We start from the raw sequence: 18,033 nt of genomic DNA, 5'->3' as shown, positions 1-18,033 counted from the left end.
ACGGGGAGTGTTCCGAAGAGCTGTTTCAATCAGGAATGCTGGAATCAGCCTGCCACAAAATTCCACCTTTGCAGGACATGCCACAAGTTAGGATATCATCCCCACCATCTGGATGAGTGGCGGTCCTCCACAGTGCGGTTTTCAAGGAGTTATCTTCCGCATACTACAAAGTTGTGGAATGAACTTCCTTGTGCGGTGTTTCCGAGACGATATGACAACATGACCTTAAAGGCCGGCAACGCTCCTGTGATTCCTCTGTTGTTGCAAGAGAATGTGGGTGGCGGTGATCACTTAACACCAGGTGACCTGTACGCTCGTTTGTCCTCCTTTTCCATAGAAATAAAAAGATATGAAAAAAAATTATATGAAATGACACAAAAGAAAGATTTCAAACAAAAAAAGTAATATTTTTTTGAAAATTTTATTATATCAAAAATCATCACAACTATTAACCATGTTTACCTCTTTTTCAAGATAATCTTCAACAGTAGCATCCATTGCAAATATTTCATTTTCCATTTCAATAAGCTTAGTTTCTAACTCTGTGAATGTTTTTTGTGGTAGTGTAGACAAATATTTATATACTGCATGTCTTATAGTTTTTATATTCAATGTATCATTTGGTGTCATCATGGTCCTTACATGGTCCCAAAGTAGCTCAGTTAATGTTAAGCCTGATAACTTTGATGGCAAACAAAGTAAAACATGACCATGAGCCTTAAAATTATTGTACAAATTGGAATATTTCTGTTTTTGTGGTACACACTTATTTATAAGTTCAAATATTTCTGCTTTGCGCATGTTTTCTGTGTATGGAATGTCATTGTTTTTCAAATATTTCATCATTTCTTCTTTGGAATGATATTCTGTTATTTCATCCTCTTCAGACAAATTGTTATAACAGTTCTCATCCATGATAATGATACTCTCTGGCTGAATTTTAGGCAAGGCTAATTCAAGTAACCATCTTTTAAAATCTAGAATACATATTTGAGAACTAATAAAACCACACTCATATTTTTTTGATGATACCATGCAATGAAAGACATCATGTGGCTTTGGATTATTTTTAGCATTTTGAAGCCAACATTTTTTAAAATTACATTTATCATCTATATAGCGCTCATCAATATAATAGAATTGTTTATCTTTCATGTTTCTGTACTTCAATACTTTACTTAAGTAATGGAAACGAGTAAAAATTTGTATGGGCCTTTCTATCAGAAAGAGCTTACCAACACTATCTAGTTTATATATGAAGCCTAAAGATACCAACAAGTCAGAAAAAGATTTAAGGCTTACATTAGGCAGCGCTATAATTTTACATTGATTTATGTATTCCATATAATAATTCGTACAATTCATAGATGGCCCTAGCTTACTATTCAATAAAATAGAATTAACTGCTCTCATAATAACCACATATTGGTTGATATCAAAAACTGGTAGTTCTTCAGTGATGATATTATGACAATCACGATATATTGTAGATTTTGCTATTCCTGCATAAAAAGATGTTCGTTCTATACACTTGTCAAGAGGAAATACCAAATTTCCATTATCCTTTTCTAGTTTACATCTTGAAAACACATTCTTAATCACTAATTTAACATTTTCATCATTTTCATTGTTTTCTGATGGATCTTCTTTAATGGAAACAGTTTCTTCTACTTGCATTGTGGATATTATACAATTGATATATTTTTATTAGTGTTTATAATCCTGCAAATATATTAATTACATGTATATGCTAAATTGAGAAGTTAACTAAAATACCTACTTGTAGGGTCTAAAGTTCTACAAAAACATACAAATACAAAAAACAAACAAGAATTGGGATTCTGATAAGGAAGATTAAATCTTAATAACATATAGTATAATAGCATCTAGGTTTACAGAATAAAATAATGTGAATGAAATTCACACGACAAATGTTTAAAATAAAATTGAGATCAGAGACACAACAGCAGTATTTAGAACACCTATTTACATGCTTACTTATTGTGAACTTACCAATGATATTATTCATATTAAATTAAAAACCTATTTTGTTACACATATTTTACAAATTGCAAAGCCATTATGTAGCATAGTATTAACATCTTCTTTGTGGAAAGGATATATTATTATTAATAAAGGTAAAAGGGTCCGGACACCGGACAATACTTCTCGATACTCACTTTTTTCAGATGTTTTGTGAGTACATACAATATTATATTACCTACCTAATGATTGTTTAATATCATTGGAGTTTACAAAAAGTAATTTAATAAAGATTCAAAAAACACAAGTATATAATTTAATCTAAATATTTGGAAAGAAATTCACCTTATCGGCAAATTTGTTTTGATTTGTCTGTATCACAGACTATTATGATTGGTCTGTACTCTGTATACAAAATGTAATTTCCAATTCTGTGCTTGTCATTGTCAGTCCTCACTCGTCCTCACTGAAATCTAATTTCTGTGTCAAATTGTCAATGTCAAAGATACAAGTATATACAAAGGTACTCTGTGGTCAAAAAGAATTTAATGCCCACATTTGACTTGTACATGCTTGCTGACTGCATACGTACTGAGATCCAATGACGTTCTATACATGCGGACATATCATTCGCAGGCTGATAACGGAACGGCAAAATGTGCATAAAGACAATGTAAGCACACTTTTATCTTTAATCGTGTGTCAACTGTGTGTCAATCAACAAGAGTAAGTGTGCAATAAAAAGTGCTTAAATAATACATTAACGACTCAAAAAAAAAGATGGTGTGACTTATCATCGGTAAGTACACCACCACCCACATTCTCTTGCAACACTAGAGGAATCACAGGAGCTTTGCCGGCCTACATATACCAAAAAGATACCCTGGAAGAGATATCTAAGTCTAAAAGACAAATTTTAATTAATTCAAGGAACTTAACATTTAAATAACCAGTTTCTTTTTTTATCAAAATCCCTTTAGAACGTAAAGAAGTAACAAATATAAACACAAGCCAATAAATATAAATATAAACTTTTATAATATGAGTGTGATTTTTGATTAAGAACGTAAAAAACCTCCGACTGAACAGATCTTGATCGAAAAAAAGGGACAGACTGACGAACGTAAAAATTATAGCAACCCCCTTTTTCACTTGGGTTTAAAAAATACCTAACTGCTACTCCACTGAAGTCACTGTCCAAATTGGATTCTAAATTCAAAGTATGTAGCTGAAACTGAAATAGTGTTGACATTGCTGCCTATTGAACAATAATATTTTAAACAGCTCGAGTAAACGCAGAAATGTATAAAACATAGCAGTGGAAGCTTATTATGGTTTCATTTGTGGCATGTACCATAATTCGGCTTTGATTTTGTATGAGGTGAATATTCTATATGTATAGAATGTCATTGATGAGATCCATTACTATTCTAGGACTACATCTGACTATGAGATTTGGAGCATTTTCCAACTAATAATAACCTTCACTTCAAAAATCTGATAGAGTATCTACATCAGTTTTTAAATATAAATTATTTAATAATACATCATTACCATTTTAGGAGTGGTAGTGCCATGTTGGGACACAACCGAATTGGGCCAGCACGCCCGGAGAAATACCACTCCCACACTCGAAACCGGCGTGAAATAGCGGCTATGCCGCTGTTTTTCGTCCGGTGAGTGGGGTATCCGGAGGCCTACACCCCCCCCCCCTCCCAAATACAAATGGCAGCATGGACTAAAAATAGACTACTCCAGGTCGGTACCAGGCTATGCAGCTCTGGAGAATCCGTCCCTGGGCGTCCACAATTAGGGCCTGTACCTAATAGTGGTTGCCCAGGCTGCCCCGCGAATTCTGGAGGGGGCAAATCTGCGCTGACTCGGGGCAAGCAGAGCAGGAGGCTCAAACCACCCTCCTCCACACTAGCTGTGGACTTTTGCAACATCAGGGGGCTTCGCTCAAATTTAAATGCCGTCCACTTTCACCTGGAGAATGGCCTCTCATCGAAAGCAGGAGTGCTATCAGGCTTGGGTCAATGTGGTGGTATCTAAGGATGTGAATTCCAGGGAATTTAAAAAACACTTCAATCATGCCTCCAGGTCGTTCAAAAGAGTTATTGCTGACGCGAAGTTGAAGCACATTGGCAGAATTGGCGAGAGGCTTACACGCCTTCCCTCGGGAACTCGTGAGTTCTGGTCGCTCTGGGAAACTTCTGCCAGCCAGCCATTCCACCACTGCACAGGGATGATGACTCGCTGGCCCATGACGCGAAAGAGAAAGCTGATCTCCTGGGCTCCATCTTCGCGTCCAACTTGACTCTGGATGACCAAGGACCGCACCGCATATTCCGCGGTGCGAGGCATACATGCCGGAGGTAGAAATCCGGCATGGCGCTGTGTTTGAGGCGCTTCTCACCTTGGACATTCACAAATCGAGCGGGCCCCGATAGTGCTGCGGACATGTGCTCCGGAACTGGCGCCGGTCCTTACCCGTCTTTTCCGGCTCTCCTACTCATCAGGCGTAGTCCCGAAATTATGGAGGGCGGCTTTAGTGCACCCGATCCCTAAAAAAGGTGTACGCTCAGATCCTACCTCCCCACCTAACTACCGCCCCATTGCCATTACCTCCATTTTCTCCAAAGTAATGGAGTCGATCATCAACCGCCAGCTCTTGGGATACCTAGAGGGGCACCAGCTGATCAGTGACTTCCAGTACGGTTTCCGTCAGGGTCGCTCAGCTGGTGATCTTCTTGCATACCTCACCCATAAATGGGCGCAAGCGGTTGAGTCGAAGGGAGAGGCCTTGGCGGTGAGTTTGGACATAGCGAAGGCCTTCGATCGGGTGTGGCATAAAGCGCTTATGGCGAAACTGCCATCCTATGGGCTTCCCGAGAAGTTGTGCAAATGGGTCACTAGCTTTTTGGCTGATCGGAGCATCAAGGTTGTTATCAACGGTGCATGCTCCGACTTAAAACCCTTAAACGCTGGTGTCTCGCAAGGCTGCGTGCTATCCCCTACGCTGTTTCTTCTGCATATCAATGATATGCTGCAAATCAGCAATATTCATTGCTATGCGGACGACAGCACAGGGTATGCTTCCTTCACCGGCCGTGTAAACATATCTCGGGATAGCGTCGACGAGAACCGGAACAAACTTGTGTCTGAAATCGAGACTATGCTTTGCAAAGTCTCGGAATGGGGCCGACAAAATTTATCCAATTCAACCCCAAGAAGACACAAGTTTGTGCGTTCACCACTAAACAGTCTCCCTTTGTCGTATCCCCTCGATTCGACATCACTCCTCTAACTGCCGCAGCCTGTATTGGCATACTTGGCGTCGATATAGCGAACGTTCAGTTCCGTGGTCACTTGGAAGAAAAGGCCAAACTGGCCTCAAAAAAGCTTGGTGTACTCAGTAAGGCGAGACAGTACTTCACTAAAAGCCACCGCCTGCAACTTTATAAGGCGCAAATTCGGCCTCACATGGAGTACTGTTCTCACCTCTGGGCGGGTGGGTCCCCAGTACCAGCTTCTTCCATTTGACCACATACAACGAAGAGCGGCTCGAATCATCGACGATCAAGTCATCTCCGATCGGCTTGATTCTCTAGCATTGCGAAGAGATGTGGGTTCTCTCTGCATCTTCTACCGCATTTACCACGGGTAGTGCTCAGAGGAGCTGTTCGGGTTGATTCCAGCGGCCGAATTCCACCACCGGACATTACGTGCAAAGTACCATCCGCATCACGTAGACGTCTGGCATTCCACAACCGCGCGTTTTGTTCGAAATTTCTTGCCTCGCACAGCCACTTTGTGGAATCAACTACCGGCAGCGGTCTTCCCGAACAGATACGACTTAGGGACCTTCAAGAAAAAAGCATACTCCCACCTTAAAGGCCGGCAACGCATTTCTTGACACACCTGTTGTTGCGGATGTCCATGCGCGGTTGTCCCCATCCCGTGAGCCTCTTGCCCGTTTGCCCCCTCTCATATAAAAAAAAAGCATTTCATTTTTTTGACATTTTCTAAATGGTAAATGTTTACCATAAATATGATTAATTATTACTCAAAGTCAAGCAACCATGAAATAAATAAAAAAAAAGACTCAAAGTCAGATTGGACAAGTGACAAGTGACAACGGACGTATTTAGCTCTGTCTAAACTCTAAAGTCTAACTACCTAATTAGATACAAACAACATGAAATGATAAAACAAAGTTGAGGAAGGGGATTTTAATTTAAAATTGAATATTGAAGCACAATAAAAAGTTTATTTACAGTTTTGCAGTACATACCATGAAGTTTTAAATATGTACCTTTGTATATATCCTGTATTATTCGTATATTGCTGTTATAAATAAGTAGTAAACCTTGATTTAACGTTATTTTGAATGATATTTTAAACTTGTTATGAATTACATGTAAAATAAATATATACATATATTTTTCATAATTAATTAATTAAGATAAGATGGAAGGTGGTAAATGGAGGAATAGTATCATAAGCCAACTACAACTTCGAAACAAAAGAGAAACAGCTGCATTCCAAGATATTATTTCCTTTCGTAAGTAGAAATAACCTTTTTAAATCAAAACATATACTTGGAAAATAATAAGCTCTCAAGAATAAGTAAATACATTAATATGTTAAGTTTAATGTTAATGGAGAAACAAAGACACCATTAAATCAGTACTGTGATTGAATTTAATTGCTAAATTGTGATTAATAATCCTTTTGAACTAAAATAATTTCATGTAAAATTTCAGAAAGCAGACTTTTTGATAATGTCAATACTCTAAAGAATGAGAATTTACAGCTGACTTTGGTTAATGAGCGTATAAGATATTCGAACACAGAAAGTATATCATCTGCTGGAGGTTTGTATATCATTTATTTCCAAAATTTTCTGGCTAACACATGAATTTTTGTTATATTGTATTTTATTTATTGTTGAGTCATTTATATGTTAGGCTGGGTTGCATCATAGTAGCTGTAGTTTAGGTTTTAGTCAATTTTAATGTTAACAGTAAATCTGACTTTAACATAGACTGTTGAATGTGTTGCACAATAGTATTCCTTGGCATAGTTAAAGTTAAAAAGTGACATATCATAGTTTAAGATCACACTGCTTGATTCTGCAGGTATGTGTTTTTTTTTCATAAAAAGTAATTTTAAATGGCCATTTCTTAACTGGCAACCTTAGTGTATTGTTTATAGTAAATATAAAACTTCATTTTGTATTAAAATATAAAACAGGTGACTTAATAAAAACCAATAATAGGTATATATTATCGAATATTTATTTGAAACAAACTGTACCGGTCACTATTTAACAGTAACAATAGCTTTAACCGGCGATGATTGAAAGGTTACAGTTGACAGTTAAAATCATGACATCATGTGTGAGAAAAGACTTATCTTATATCTTGAATTGTTGTCAGTTTTGAGTTGATATTGTTGAAAATATATACGAAAATCATATCCCTCAACCCTAAACTACCTGATTAAATTATTATAATTACCTATATCATCTACTCCAACCTCATTTATTATTTAAATTTGTTTATTATTAGTGAATTACTTAATTGTATATTTTTGAATTAATGAATTATTTTTTAATATTACAGGAGCTGGCAATGAGAAAATTCAGGCTTTAGAACAGAAGATACTTAACCAACAAGAAGAATTAACAAATTTACATAGAAGGAGAGGAGAATGCTCCCAACAAATTATAAACCTAAATGCTCAAGTTAATGAATTGGAGAAAAGTTTAAAAGCAAAGGATGTAATGTGAGTCATAATAACTAAATTGCAAAATAGTGGGTACCTAAGGAGGGAACCAATTTTTTGTTACAATTAATTTACAAATTTTAACATCGCTTTCTCCTCAAACCCGGCCTTCTCTTATCAGAATTTGTCTTGATATCACTATCAGCTTGTCTGAATTGTCAAATGTCTCACATTTAGCCTCTGAGCCTTAAACCCTCAAGCAATGCTATAGTTTTTCCGGCTATTATCATTCTATCCAACATTTAAGAAACTACTAAAAACTATACCATTCCTTAAAATGACAACAAAATAAAGTGATTCAACAATAATAGGCTAAAAGTTATTTAGGATTGATAATAACTTTCAGAAATGTGCACAAATTAGTCAGTAATAAACCAGAATTTAATTAGGAAACTTAACAGAAACTTTTTTTTCATTCATATTATATTGACTATTTTGTACTAGGCTCAAGTAGCTCCCAATTTGATTTGCTGGTACTCTCATATTCCTTCTATTCTGTTCTGTATTCTTTTTGAACCATAAACTCCCTAATATTGAAAGAAAAGGTTTTTTTAGGGTGATTTGCATGATCTCAAGATGTGGTGTGAAGCTAACCAAATATTATGTGTTTCTCATCACACTACCTTTTTTTTTCGAATTCATTTGTTTTTGAGGCTATCAAACTTTTGAATGCTCTTCCTATTTATGGAAGATAAGTACAGACACTCAATGCATTTAAAAACTTAATAAAAAACTATTTCTCAGAACTAGATGTCTAGTGAAAATGTGTAGTATAACTATGATACATGTCTATCTATATATATAATATATATGCATATTTTTTTATGGAATAGGAGGACAAACGAGCATACAGGTCACCTGTTGTTAAGTGATAACCGCCACCCACAATCTCTTGCAACACCAGAGGAATCACTTTTTTTTTTGAAGGTACCCATATCATATCGTCCCGGAAACACCGCACAAAGAAGTTCATTCCACTGCTTATATATATATAATGAAAATTGTCTTTGTTTGAGGCTCTTTCACACCTAAACCACTGATCATATTGATATGAAACTACCACCATTTGATGTGAAATTTATCCTAGATGGGATTTTTGCAATTGTCCCACATTTACTTTGTCATTCTTGTAATTTTTGAGGGGTACAAAACACAACCCTTCTTTTGGCACCAGTTGTCTTAAACAAAATTTAATTTTAGAATTTCAGAGAACACTGCTTTAATAGCATCACTTAGAGCCGAAATTCAATTGTATGAGACGAATATGACAGAATTACACGGACTAAATCAAGTCTTGAGAGATGAGCACCAGGCACTACAAATTGCCTTTGCAGCTATCGAAGAGAAGCTTAGGAAAGCACAGGTATAAAAAAATAGTATAACATCAAAGCTAACATTATAAATTTGAAAGTAATTCTCTCTGAATTTTTTTTTTGGACCGGAGGAAACATAGGATTTCAAGGGACACTGGTAAGTATGGGTGGAGGTATTTCTTCATTGAGGCGTTGAGGTGTTTATTGATTGGCCGACCCGACCCGACCCGCCACTGTCGTGCCTCCCATTGGTGTCCGGTCGCCATCTTTATGTCGTGTACACACACAAGCTTCCACATGGGCGTGGAAGTGACGTGCACAAATTAATATTAATTAATAAATATCTATTTAAGTTGGAGCTGTTCCTCAGTTTGGCGGGCTTTGTTTCCTCGGGTCATCATTTTTAAAACAGCTGACGGATCACGGGAGACGCACAAAAAGTTATACAAATTAATACACAATAACACTTGTTTATATATACACTGAGTTTTAACAATATATTTTACATAGATTGAACAAATATTTACGCTAGATTATTTGCTTTAACAATTAAATTTATTAAAATTAATTAGGAGAAGTTGAATTTTGAACTATGCCTTAGGGTTGCCAGAGCAAAAAAAAAAAAAAAAAAAGAAAAAAAAAAGTGAATATCTATTCAAAATCAAAAATCAAAATCAGTTTATTCACGTAGGTCACGGAAATGACACTTAAGAATGTCAAAAAAAAAAAATCTTCTCTTATTGAATCTACCGCTACTTCGTAAAGGGTTGAGCTAATTAGAAGAAGTAGCAAGAAACTCATCGCCACTCTTTTATATCAAGATTTACAGATCATTTCAATTACAATATAATATGTAAAATGTAAAATGATGCAACAAACACACAACTGGCAGGTGACAGTGGCTTTACTCCTACGGAATTAATGAAAAAAACCTATCCGGCTCATCAGTTAGCTAATCAAATAAATTGTAGTACACGCCTTCTAAATATGTAACTTTTATAATTGGATGTAAAAACGTTTCATAATAATCTTTTTTTGCGTGTTAAAAATAATAAATACAATTTGTTATACGCTTCCATCGCTCTCGTCCACGTGCCAATTTGTACTTGCCGCTGCCGGGTCGGAGCGTGTCGGTCAATGACGAGGACTGCCGCTGCAATGAACAAACGCCCACACTCTCTTGCAACGGCAGAGTAGGTATAACGTCAGTGTTGTATAGTCCTGGAAACATTAGGCAAGGAAACTCCTTTCTAACACGAGAGTGGCTAAATGAGGCTTCCTACGTAACGTCATCTTGGGTATATCGACAATGTTTTGGTGCGGGGTGATATCGGTGAACCGTGCACAGGCGTTTCCAACCCACTGTACGATTCTATCCGTACGCACAAACACGGCCCATAGACTGTGTCACCGTGTCTGTGTAATGCGGTGGTCTGTACTTAGGCAATCTCGATTTCGATATAAAATTTTAGTTACGTTCTCGACACTTTCCTCCTCGGTTTTGAAGTGAAAACTTCCTTAGCGGCGTTGAGCACTTTTCTTGGTATGGGTATAAAATGTTAAACTCGCGTCAGGACACGTGACCTGATCGAGAATTTGTAAGACAGTCGTTAAAGTTATGGATGAAATTTAATTTTTCTGAGAGAAAAACTGTTGGTGTTAAATTTTTTATGTAAGTAATATAAATTGTAATTTTTGTGTACGACAACGCAATAAATGAATATTGTATTTAACCACATACAACGCTAGTACTTTAATACTGATAAATAAAGCAATTCGTGCGAAATTATTCCCTAACCATTCCAAAATATTACAACCCGTTTTTTTTGTCGGTACTAGATTACTAAAACGTGCTTACAATATAGTTCCGTCGTGACCACGATTCATGCAATTGGATCGAAATATCGTCATCAAATTAATAAAAGAATAGGTCTTTTCCTATGATATTGCCGTTCTGCAGTACTGGCCATTTCAAATCAAAATAATTTTTGTTTGGCTAAAAATTCTAATTTCAAATTAACATTATTGTAAAAACATGGAATTATTTTTCCAAAAGTAGTCATTTGTTTATTGATTAGTGTTAGATTTTCATCGCATTTCAACCTGTTTCGTCATCATGGAACGTTAAAAATTCAAGTAATTATGGAATATGAGTACCGTCGTTGCAGCAACGCGGCACAAGCGGCACGCAACATCAACTACGTTTACGGAGTTAACACTACAAACCAACGCATCACCTGTTATTGGTTTGCTCGCTTCCGTTCTGGAAATTTCGACCTGAAAAATTAACCTCGCGGTCGTCCGAAGACTGGTCGACAATGACGATTTAAACGCGAACGTGGAAGGTATATAAACAATCTACGGCAACAATTAGTAGGACCTTTCGACGTTAGCGTCAAAACAATATTGGTCCATTTGCGTCAAATCGGCAAGCTAAAAAAGCTTGACAAATGGGTGCCCCACGAACTCAATGATCGCCATCGCGAAGCACGCGTCGAGACGTGCCTTACACTGACATCGTACATACGTTGACCTCAACAGACACACAAATGAAGGAATTTTTAACCGCATTGTTACCTGCGAGGAAAAATGGATTCTGTTTGATAACCGTAAGCGCTCAGCAAGTTGGTTGGATCGTGGTTCAGCACCTAAACAATGCCCTAAACGAAAACTTACCCCTAGGAAAGTGATGGTCACTGTTTGGCGATTCATCACAGCTTCTTACCAAACGGGGTGAGCATTACTGCAGATGTGTACTGTGAAGAACTGACCACAATGATGGAGAAGCTGGCACATCTCCAAACAGCATTGGTCTCCGCTGCTCCTGCACGACTACGCGCGACCTCATACTGCACAGCAGACGGTCTCCAAGTTGCTAGAACTGGGGTTGGAAGCTCTCCGTCATCCGCCCTACTCACCAGACCTTGCGCCTACAGACTACTACATTTTCCAGAATTTGGATTACTTCTTGGCGGGAAAAAATTCAATACCCGACAGAGAGGCAGTACGAAATGCCTTTGAAGAATTTGTTGCCTCCCGTCCAGCTGATTTCTTTAAGAAGGGCATCAATGAACTGCCACTGCGTTGGCAATGATGCATTTTTTGCATGAGTGATTACTTCAACTAATACAAATAAAAAATAAACGAAAAAAATTCGTTAACAATTCTTAAATCTGTAAACGTGTTGTGTTCGTGTTGTTTTACAATTCTTAAATCTGTAAACGGCCTCATCTAATGTTTCCTCTTAAGGGTATAGATGTATTGATTAGATCATTCGTTCTTTATATTTAAGAAGAAAGCCACGTAATCAATTCCATTGCTTTTAAGTTAAATCAGTATGGCACTTGTAAATAATTATCTCAAATGGCGGTAATGTTATAAACGAATAAGTAACTACCATCTATTCAGTCCCCGGGAAATTTCTGCTCGCACGAGTTTAGCTTGACCAGACCGAAAGATAATCTGAGTCCCTACTTACACCTGTTTCCATAAGCAGGAGTCCACATTACATTACACGAAATAATTTTGACCACCGCGAACCGTTTTAAAGTCCAGAGGATAGTGCGGACAGGAAGTAGCCAATATAGTGTATACCATAACAGTACACGTGATCAGCACTCTGATAAGCTCGGTGAGCAGAACCTAAACTTATTTTCCATTAATTTCAATTCACATTTATAATCAAAAGCAACACGCAAGACACGTAACATGTCTTCACGGTATCCTATTATTGAGCTGTTAACGCGTTTAAAATAGTTTGTATAATAAATTGTGTTTTGCGGACTGTTTACACTAGAGCGAGGATTTCTGGCGCATGTTAATGATTATTCAGACGAAAGATTGTGCTTCACATAATTTTGAAGTTAACGTCCCAGATTTTGAAGATATACTGAATTATTGTTAAGTTTATTTAAATATTTAATGTGTTAATCAAACTGCACACAGATGCCGTGTCTTACAACGCACCGCGATATACCGTGAGTAAGCACGTCATATACTTTGAAACTATTCCAGTAGAACTTTTTATTACATCACTGAAATGATGGCACCGTGCCAAACCGATTGAGTATCGTGTGTAGCGTGATTGTCATTTATTTAATTAACTAGTTACTGGCCCCGACTTTGTTCCGACTGCATTTGATACTAAATGAAGTTTATAAAGTTATGCCTTGCTTTTTAATCAGCAAAGTGAAGCTAACCATAATTGGCTTTCATCATTCTTTGGTGTGGGTTTTTCGGATTTTCTACCGCATTTATCACGGTAATGCCCAGAGGAGTAGTTCGAGTAGACCAGTAATTAGCTGTCAATAATCTGAAGCTGTCCCAATACACCCGATAAGTCATTCTTATCGCCTTATATTGGGACGCGTGAGTTGCAATTTCCATACAAACTTATCGCTGGTAAGCTATATGTCTTCCCATCCACAGACAGCATGTACAGATAAGATGAGTTACCGTCGATAAGTTTAATGGGACAGAAAACTCAACGATAGTTACCATTTATATCTCAAGTAGGCCATAATCGGAGATAGGCTGAATATTGGGAACGGCCGTTAGGTACCTTCAAGAAAAGAGCATACTCCCACCTTAAGGTCGGCAACGCATCTCTTGTCCCCTAGTTTTGTGGACGTCCATGGTCGCCTGCCTCACCACCGCCCATCAAGTGAGCCTCTTGCCAGCTTGCCCCCTCCTATATATATTAACAATAATATTGTAAATTAGGAAGGATATATATTAATAATAATAGCCTTCAATAACAATCTTTAGATAATTTTAGATTTACATTTAGTTTGCAGTAGACATCGGCACAGATTGTTTTGCTTTCGCATAGGCCTCCCCCAGGCTCTCTGTTCAGGCCCCCGTGTTCTCGGTCATGACATGATCTGCTCCATGTCATACCAGCGGCATCTTTTAAATCGTCACTCCATCTACGACTCGGCCTCCCTCTCTGTCTTTTTCCTTCTCTCGGATACCATTCTGTTACTATTTTGGCCCATTTTTCTTGTTTGTTTCGTATAAGGTGTCCTGCCCATTGCCATTTGAGTTTATTAACGGTTTTAGGAGGGGTATATATAAATATAATATTATATTAAATCATGTTCAATACTTTCAAAATAAATATATACAACATTATGTTTAATTTATACAATGCACACTGACGGTTTTGTACCGAAAACGTCTCCTGAACGCTGGAGAATGATGCCTAGGCACTGCTAATACCTATCTGCGAGGTATACCTGCTATTTATATTCTGGCCTATATGTTATAAGCCTGTCCGCATTTTTTTAATGCTGACTCATAATCAAACAAATTTAAAAAATTATGTCAAAAAAATTAAAAAAAAACCCTTAACATTTAGGGGGATGAAAAATAGATGTTGTCCGATTCTCAGACCTACCCAATATGCACTCATAATTTCATTATTATCGGTCAAGCCGTTTCGGAGGAGTTCAATGTTTAACACCATGACACGATAATTTTATATATTAGATTGTGTAGCTATATAAAGCTTGTGATTAGTTGTTAATTTGTATTACTTTTGTTTAGTGGTTTTTATCTGACCGTTGGTTACCTTTAAACTAAAAGTGTCGTATAATTGTTGGAAACTTCACTGGTGAAAGTGTGAGGTTTAAGATTTGTTAATATTTATCACTATACCGTTTGTTTCCTATTCATGAATGAATAAACAAATAATCTGTGTGCTACCTCGGTATTCTGAACTGCGAATATCATTCATAATATGAACCTGAAATAAACCTCAAGGAAAGTAACACCATACAAAATGTGTGAAATGTTATGATTATTATGAATGCATCAAATTTCAATGAAAAAAAATTGAAATTTACAAAGACTTTGTTTTATACGTACCTGAAACCAATCTTAATTCACTTTAACATTCAGAAAAAAATAAATTATAATGTTACATGTATAAATCCATTTTAATTCGAGGTTCCTATCCACAAGTCATCGAATACCGTAAACATGTAATCACATTATTACATTAACCTTAAATAGCTCGCTAATCTGGAGCACCCTGTATAGTTTACGACTCCTGTGATTATTGGTGTACATAAATTGTTTATGCCTGTCTGTCACTATATCACATTCTGTGCTTATATCTTAGTGCCTGTAGTCGTGTTTTACACGGAAATATTATTAACGTGTTGATTATAGATATATATTTTAGAGTTTCGAAATGTACTAATATGCCGATGAGATAAGAGTATGTTACGGAGGGTAATATCATTAGTGTATGTTTTTTAATACTGTGGTAGTGCCTGTTTCCATTAAGATCCGTCAATTTTCCGTTACAGGACGAAAATCGATCTTTGGTGGAGCGGCTGATAAAATATAAATCGAAAGATGCGGATAAAATGAATGAAGAAAATGAACATTTTATCAAGTAAGAACAATTTGTTTTAAACTTTAACTGGCAATTGTGATGATTTAATAATTATTTTGCATGCAGCGTTACCTTCTGGAAAAAAAATAATATTTGTGAGACAGTAGTAAACTCAAACAGATACCCCCTTATTCATAATGGTCCGCTAACTAAAAGAGCCGCTTAGGAGTGTTTTTTCTCATTCTTAGGTGAAAGACAGAGTGGGAATTAGCAATGCTTTAAGTTAGCAGACTGTTATGAATAAGGGGGTTAATCTATACAAAATTTTGATGCTAGGGAAAGTTATATGCACGCATAGTTTGTTTTATAAATAGTAGAGCTATGTAGTAGCAATATGTATGTATAAAGGAGCACAATATGTAGCTATCTGTGTTTTTATGATTGTATGTGAGTTAATAATGCTGAAGAACGCTGTGTTCGTTGAGCGACCAGTATGGGACCGCTTGTGTCGTGTATATTTGGTATACTATGACGGGACATAAACTGTATAAACTCTAACTATTATACATTTAAAATACGGAATATAAACGGGTTCTCGAGATAATTGATGACAATTGGTTCGAACGAACGATTACGAACATTTGAACAAATCGAACATATATTTAGTGAGATTATAATTACAATTTCCCTTTACCATCCATAATGAAAGAAAAATAAATATATCATTCGAAAGATTAACATGTATAGTAAATAAATATATTTTTCGTTTATTTTCAAGGGTTGCATATACATTTTTAGTGGTTGAGACTTCCCAGTAAGTTGTCTTAGGACACTTGTATTGGGAATATCTCGCAACTTCCTTAGCAGATACATTTTATTTAGTAAACAATATAGAAATAAACAGAAATGATTAAAAACCAAATTTTACAATTTACATTTAATTGTGTGTGTGTGTGTGTGTGTGTGTGTGTGGAGTGAGTGAGTGTGTGCATGTGGGTTTGAATTGGACCTTTAATTGGGTCCATCTATACAATGCGTATAATATGTGCAATACTAGGTGGTACATAGGTGTAATAAAATCAAATGTAATAAAAAATAAGTTTTTTTATGTAGGTACTTGTGGTCCAGTAGAACGTCTAATCCAGATATTTAAGTCAAAGGTATAATTGTGTTCATTTGTCTCATGGTGGTATGTGAGCTATTCTCTCCTGTAACACTACTCCTATCTAACTATTTTCATACACGGTACTTGGTTCTTATGGTTAATTAACACCGTGTTCAGAAGAAAAATAAAAGTGGCAAAACATATAAATACAAAACTTAATTTAACGAATTTTATTTAAATACTAGCTGACCCAGCAAACGTTGTTTTGCCGATATTAAAATCGCGATACAAAAGATACTGTTGATCGTAGATGGGTTGAATTGAAGTTGTATGTATTTTGTAATGCTGATACATAATCAAACAAAATTAAAAAAAAAATGTCAAAAAATTAAAAAAAAAAATCGTGTGGACCACCCTTAACATTTAGGGGGATGAAAAATAGATGTTGTCCGATTCTCAGACCTACCCAATATGCACACAAAATTTCATGAGAATCGGTCAAGCCGTTTCGGAGGAGTTCAAAGTTTAACACGAGATGTTTAACATGACACGAGAATTTTATATATTAGATAGCAGGAAGGACCATACAACAAAATATTAAGCATATAAATACTAAGTCCTAAATCTATTGCGTCAAATTCGTCAAAAAGAAATCAGGCATATATTCACACAAGAATTTAAACACCGGTTAAATACAAATCACGATTCAATTCTAAAAATATAGTCAAAGCAATGAATACCTTCGCTATACCTATACACATATCTTAGATCATTATTTTATACGTCTAGATTGACTATGACAGCTGTGAAAACGTCGAAAAAAATTGGATTTAGAACTTCATTACCGCTATTTTGAGCAATTCCCGCACACTATAACACAATGTGTTATACAAATCGCGAGTGTAAAACGTAGCTTGTGACAAACACTAAACTAATGTTCCTGGCCTGTTTTTATCGGTTGTCTAACATCAAGACACTACCTAGACCTATAAATTATCTAAGACACATATATTATATACACATTTGGCATAAAAACTGGACGAAGAGCGGAATTAAGAAGCTACAAAGAATTATTAACGTGTTCATGACAAAACATAGGAAACGCCACCTACGAGCGTGGATACATTGACAGATATTGCCCCGCAGCGAAGCAGGAATAGGTTTCATTGATCTAGAAAACCTACAAATATCCAAGTAATCTGAGAGAATGTATCCACAGCATTTAACTCTGATTTCTATCTAGCCATGACCCAAAATACCAAACTTACAACACTAAATCTTAATGACACATCCATCCTAACCCGTGAAACCGACCCGAAAGTCTCTGTTTGGAAGACACCCCGTAGACTATGCCAAGCCAACGTCGACAAGGATGCGGCAAACGAATGGCTGGTCCGAGGTCCGATTGCCATTCAAGATCAGGTTATTGAAACAAGGAATTATGAAAAACAGCCATACGAACACCTAACTTACGTACCGATATATGTCGTCATTGTAAT

At 36.4% G+C, this 18,033-nt stretch overlaps 2 protein-coding genes across 6 annotated transcripts in view; one reads left to right on the top strand and one right to left on the bottom strand.

Annotated features, from left to right (window-relative positions):
- Positions 1-402: 402 nt before the first annotated feature.
- On the bottom strand, positions 403-2,432 carry LOC126965702 (uncharacterized). Of its 4 annotated transcripts, none has more exons than XM_050809444.1 (2): positions 2,329-2,432; positions 403-1,722 (listed from the first exon to the last, which is right to left on the bottom strand). In XM_050809444.1, exon 2 carries the CDS (start codon positions 1,675-1,677, stop codon positions 430-432), a length of 1,248 nt encoding a protein of 415 aa, XP_050665401.1. In that variant the 5' UTR covers positions 1,678-1,722; positions 2,329-2,432; the 3' UTR covers positions 403-429. The 4 variants fall into 4 exon arrangements, with proteins under 4 accessions (XP_050665401.1, XP_050665400.1, XP_050665398.1 ...); XM_050809443.1 differs by having other exon boundaries at positions 2,226-2,360; XM_050809441.1 differs by lacking the exon at positions 2,329-2,432 and adding an exon at positions 2,014-2,319.
- Positions 2,433-6,176: 3,744 nt separating this feature from the next.
- The window catches only part of LOC126965681 (autophagy-related protein 16-1), a 222,834-nt gene continuing 210,977 nt past the window's right edge, over positions 6,177-18,033 (top strand). For both annotated transcript variants that reach the window (XM_050809408.1, XM_050809409.1), the window contains exons 1-5: positions 6,177-6,547; positions 6,750-6,860; positions 7,611-7,773; positions 8,974-9,136; positions 15,401-15,489. In XM_050809408.1, the coding sequence (XP_050665365.1) occupies positions 6,454-6,547; positions 6,750-6,860; positions 7,611-7,773; positions 8,974-9,136; positions 15,401-15,489 (620 nt within the window). In that variant the 5' untranslated portion in view covers positions 6,177-6,453. The remainder of the gene's footprint in view (positions 6,548-6,749; positions 6,861-7,610; positions 7,774-8,973; positions 9,137-15,400; positions 15,490-18,033) is intronic.

Source organism: Leptidea sinapis, chromosome 8, assembly GCF_905404315.1.
Source record: "Leptidea sinapis chromosome 8, ilLepSina1.1, whole genome shotgun sequence".
NCBI lineage: Eukaryota > Metazoa > Arthropoda > Insecta > Lepidoptera > Pieridae > Leptidea > Leptidea sinapis.
This window is presented reverse-complemented; position numbering and strand designations above follow the sequence as displayed.

Excerpts from the sequence above, each read along its gene's own strand:
- LOC126965702 (XM_050809444.1), bottom strand. The coding sequence starts at position 1,677 with ATGCAAGTAGAAGAAACTGTTTCCATTAAAGAAGATCCATCAGAAAAC.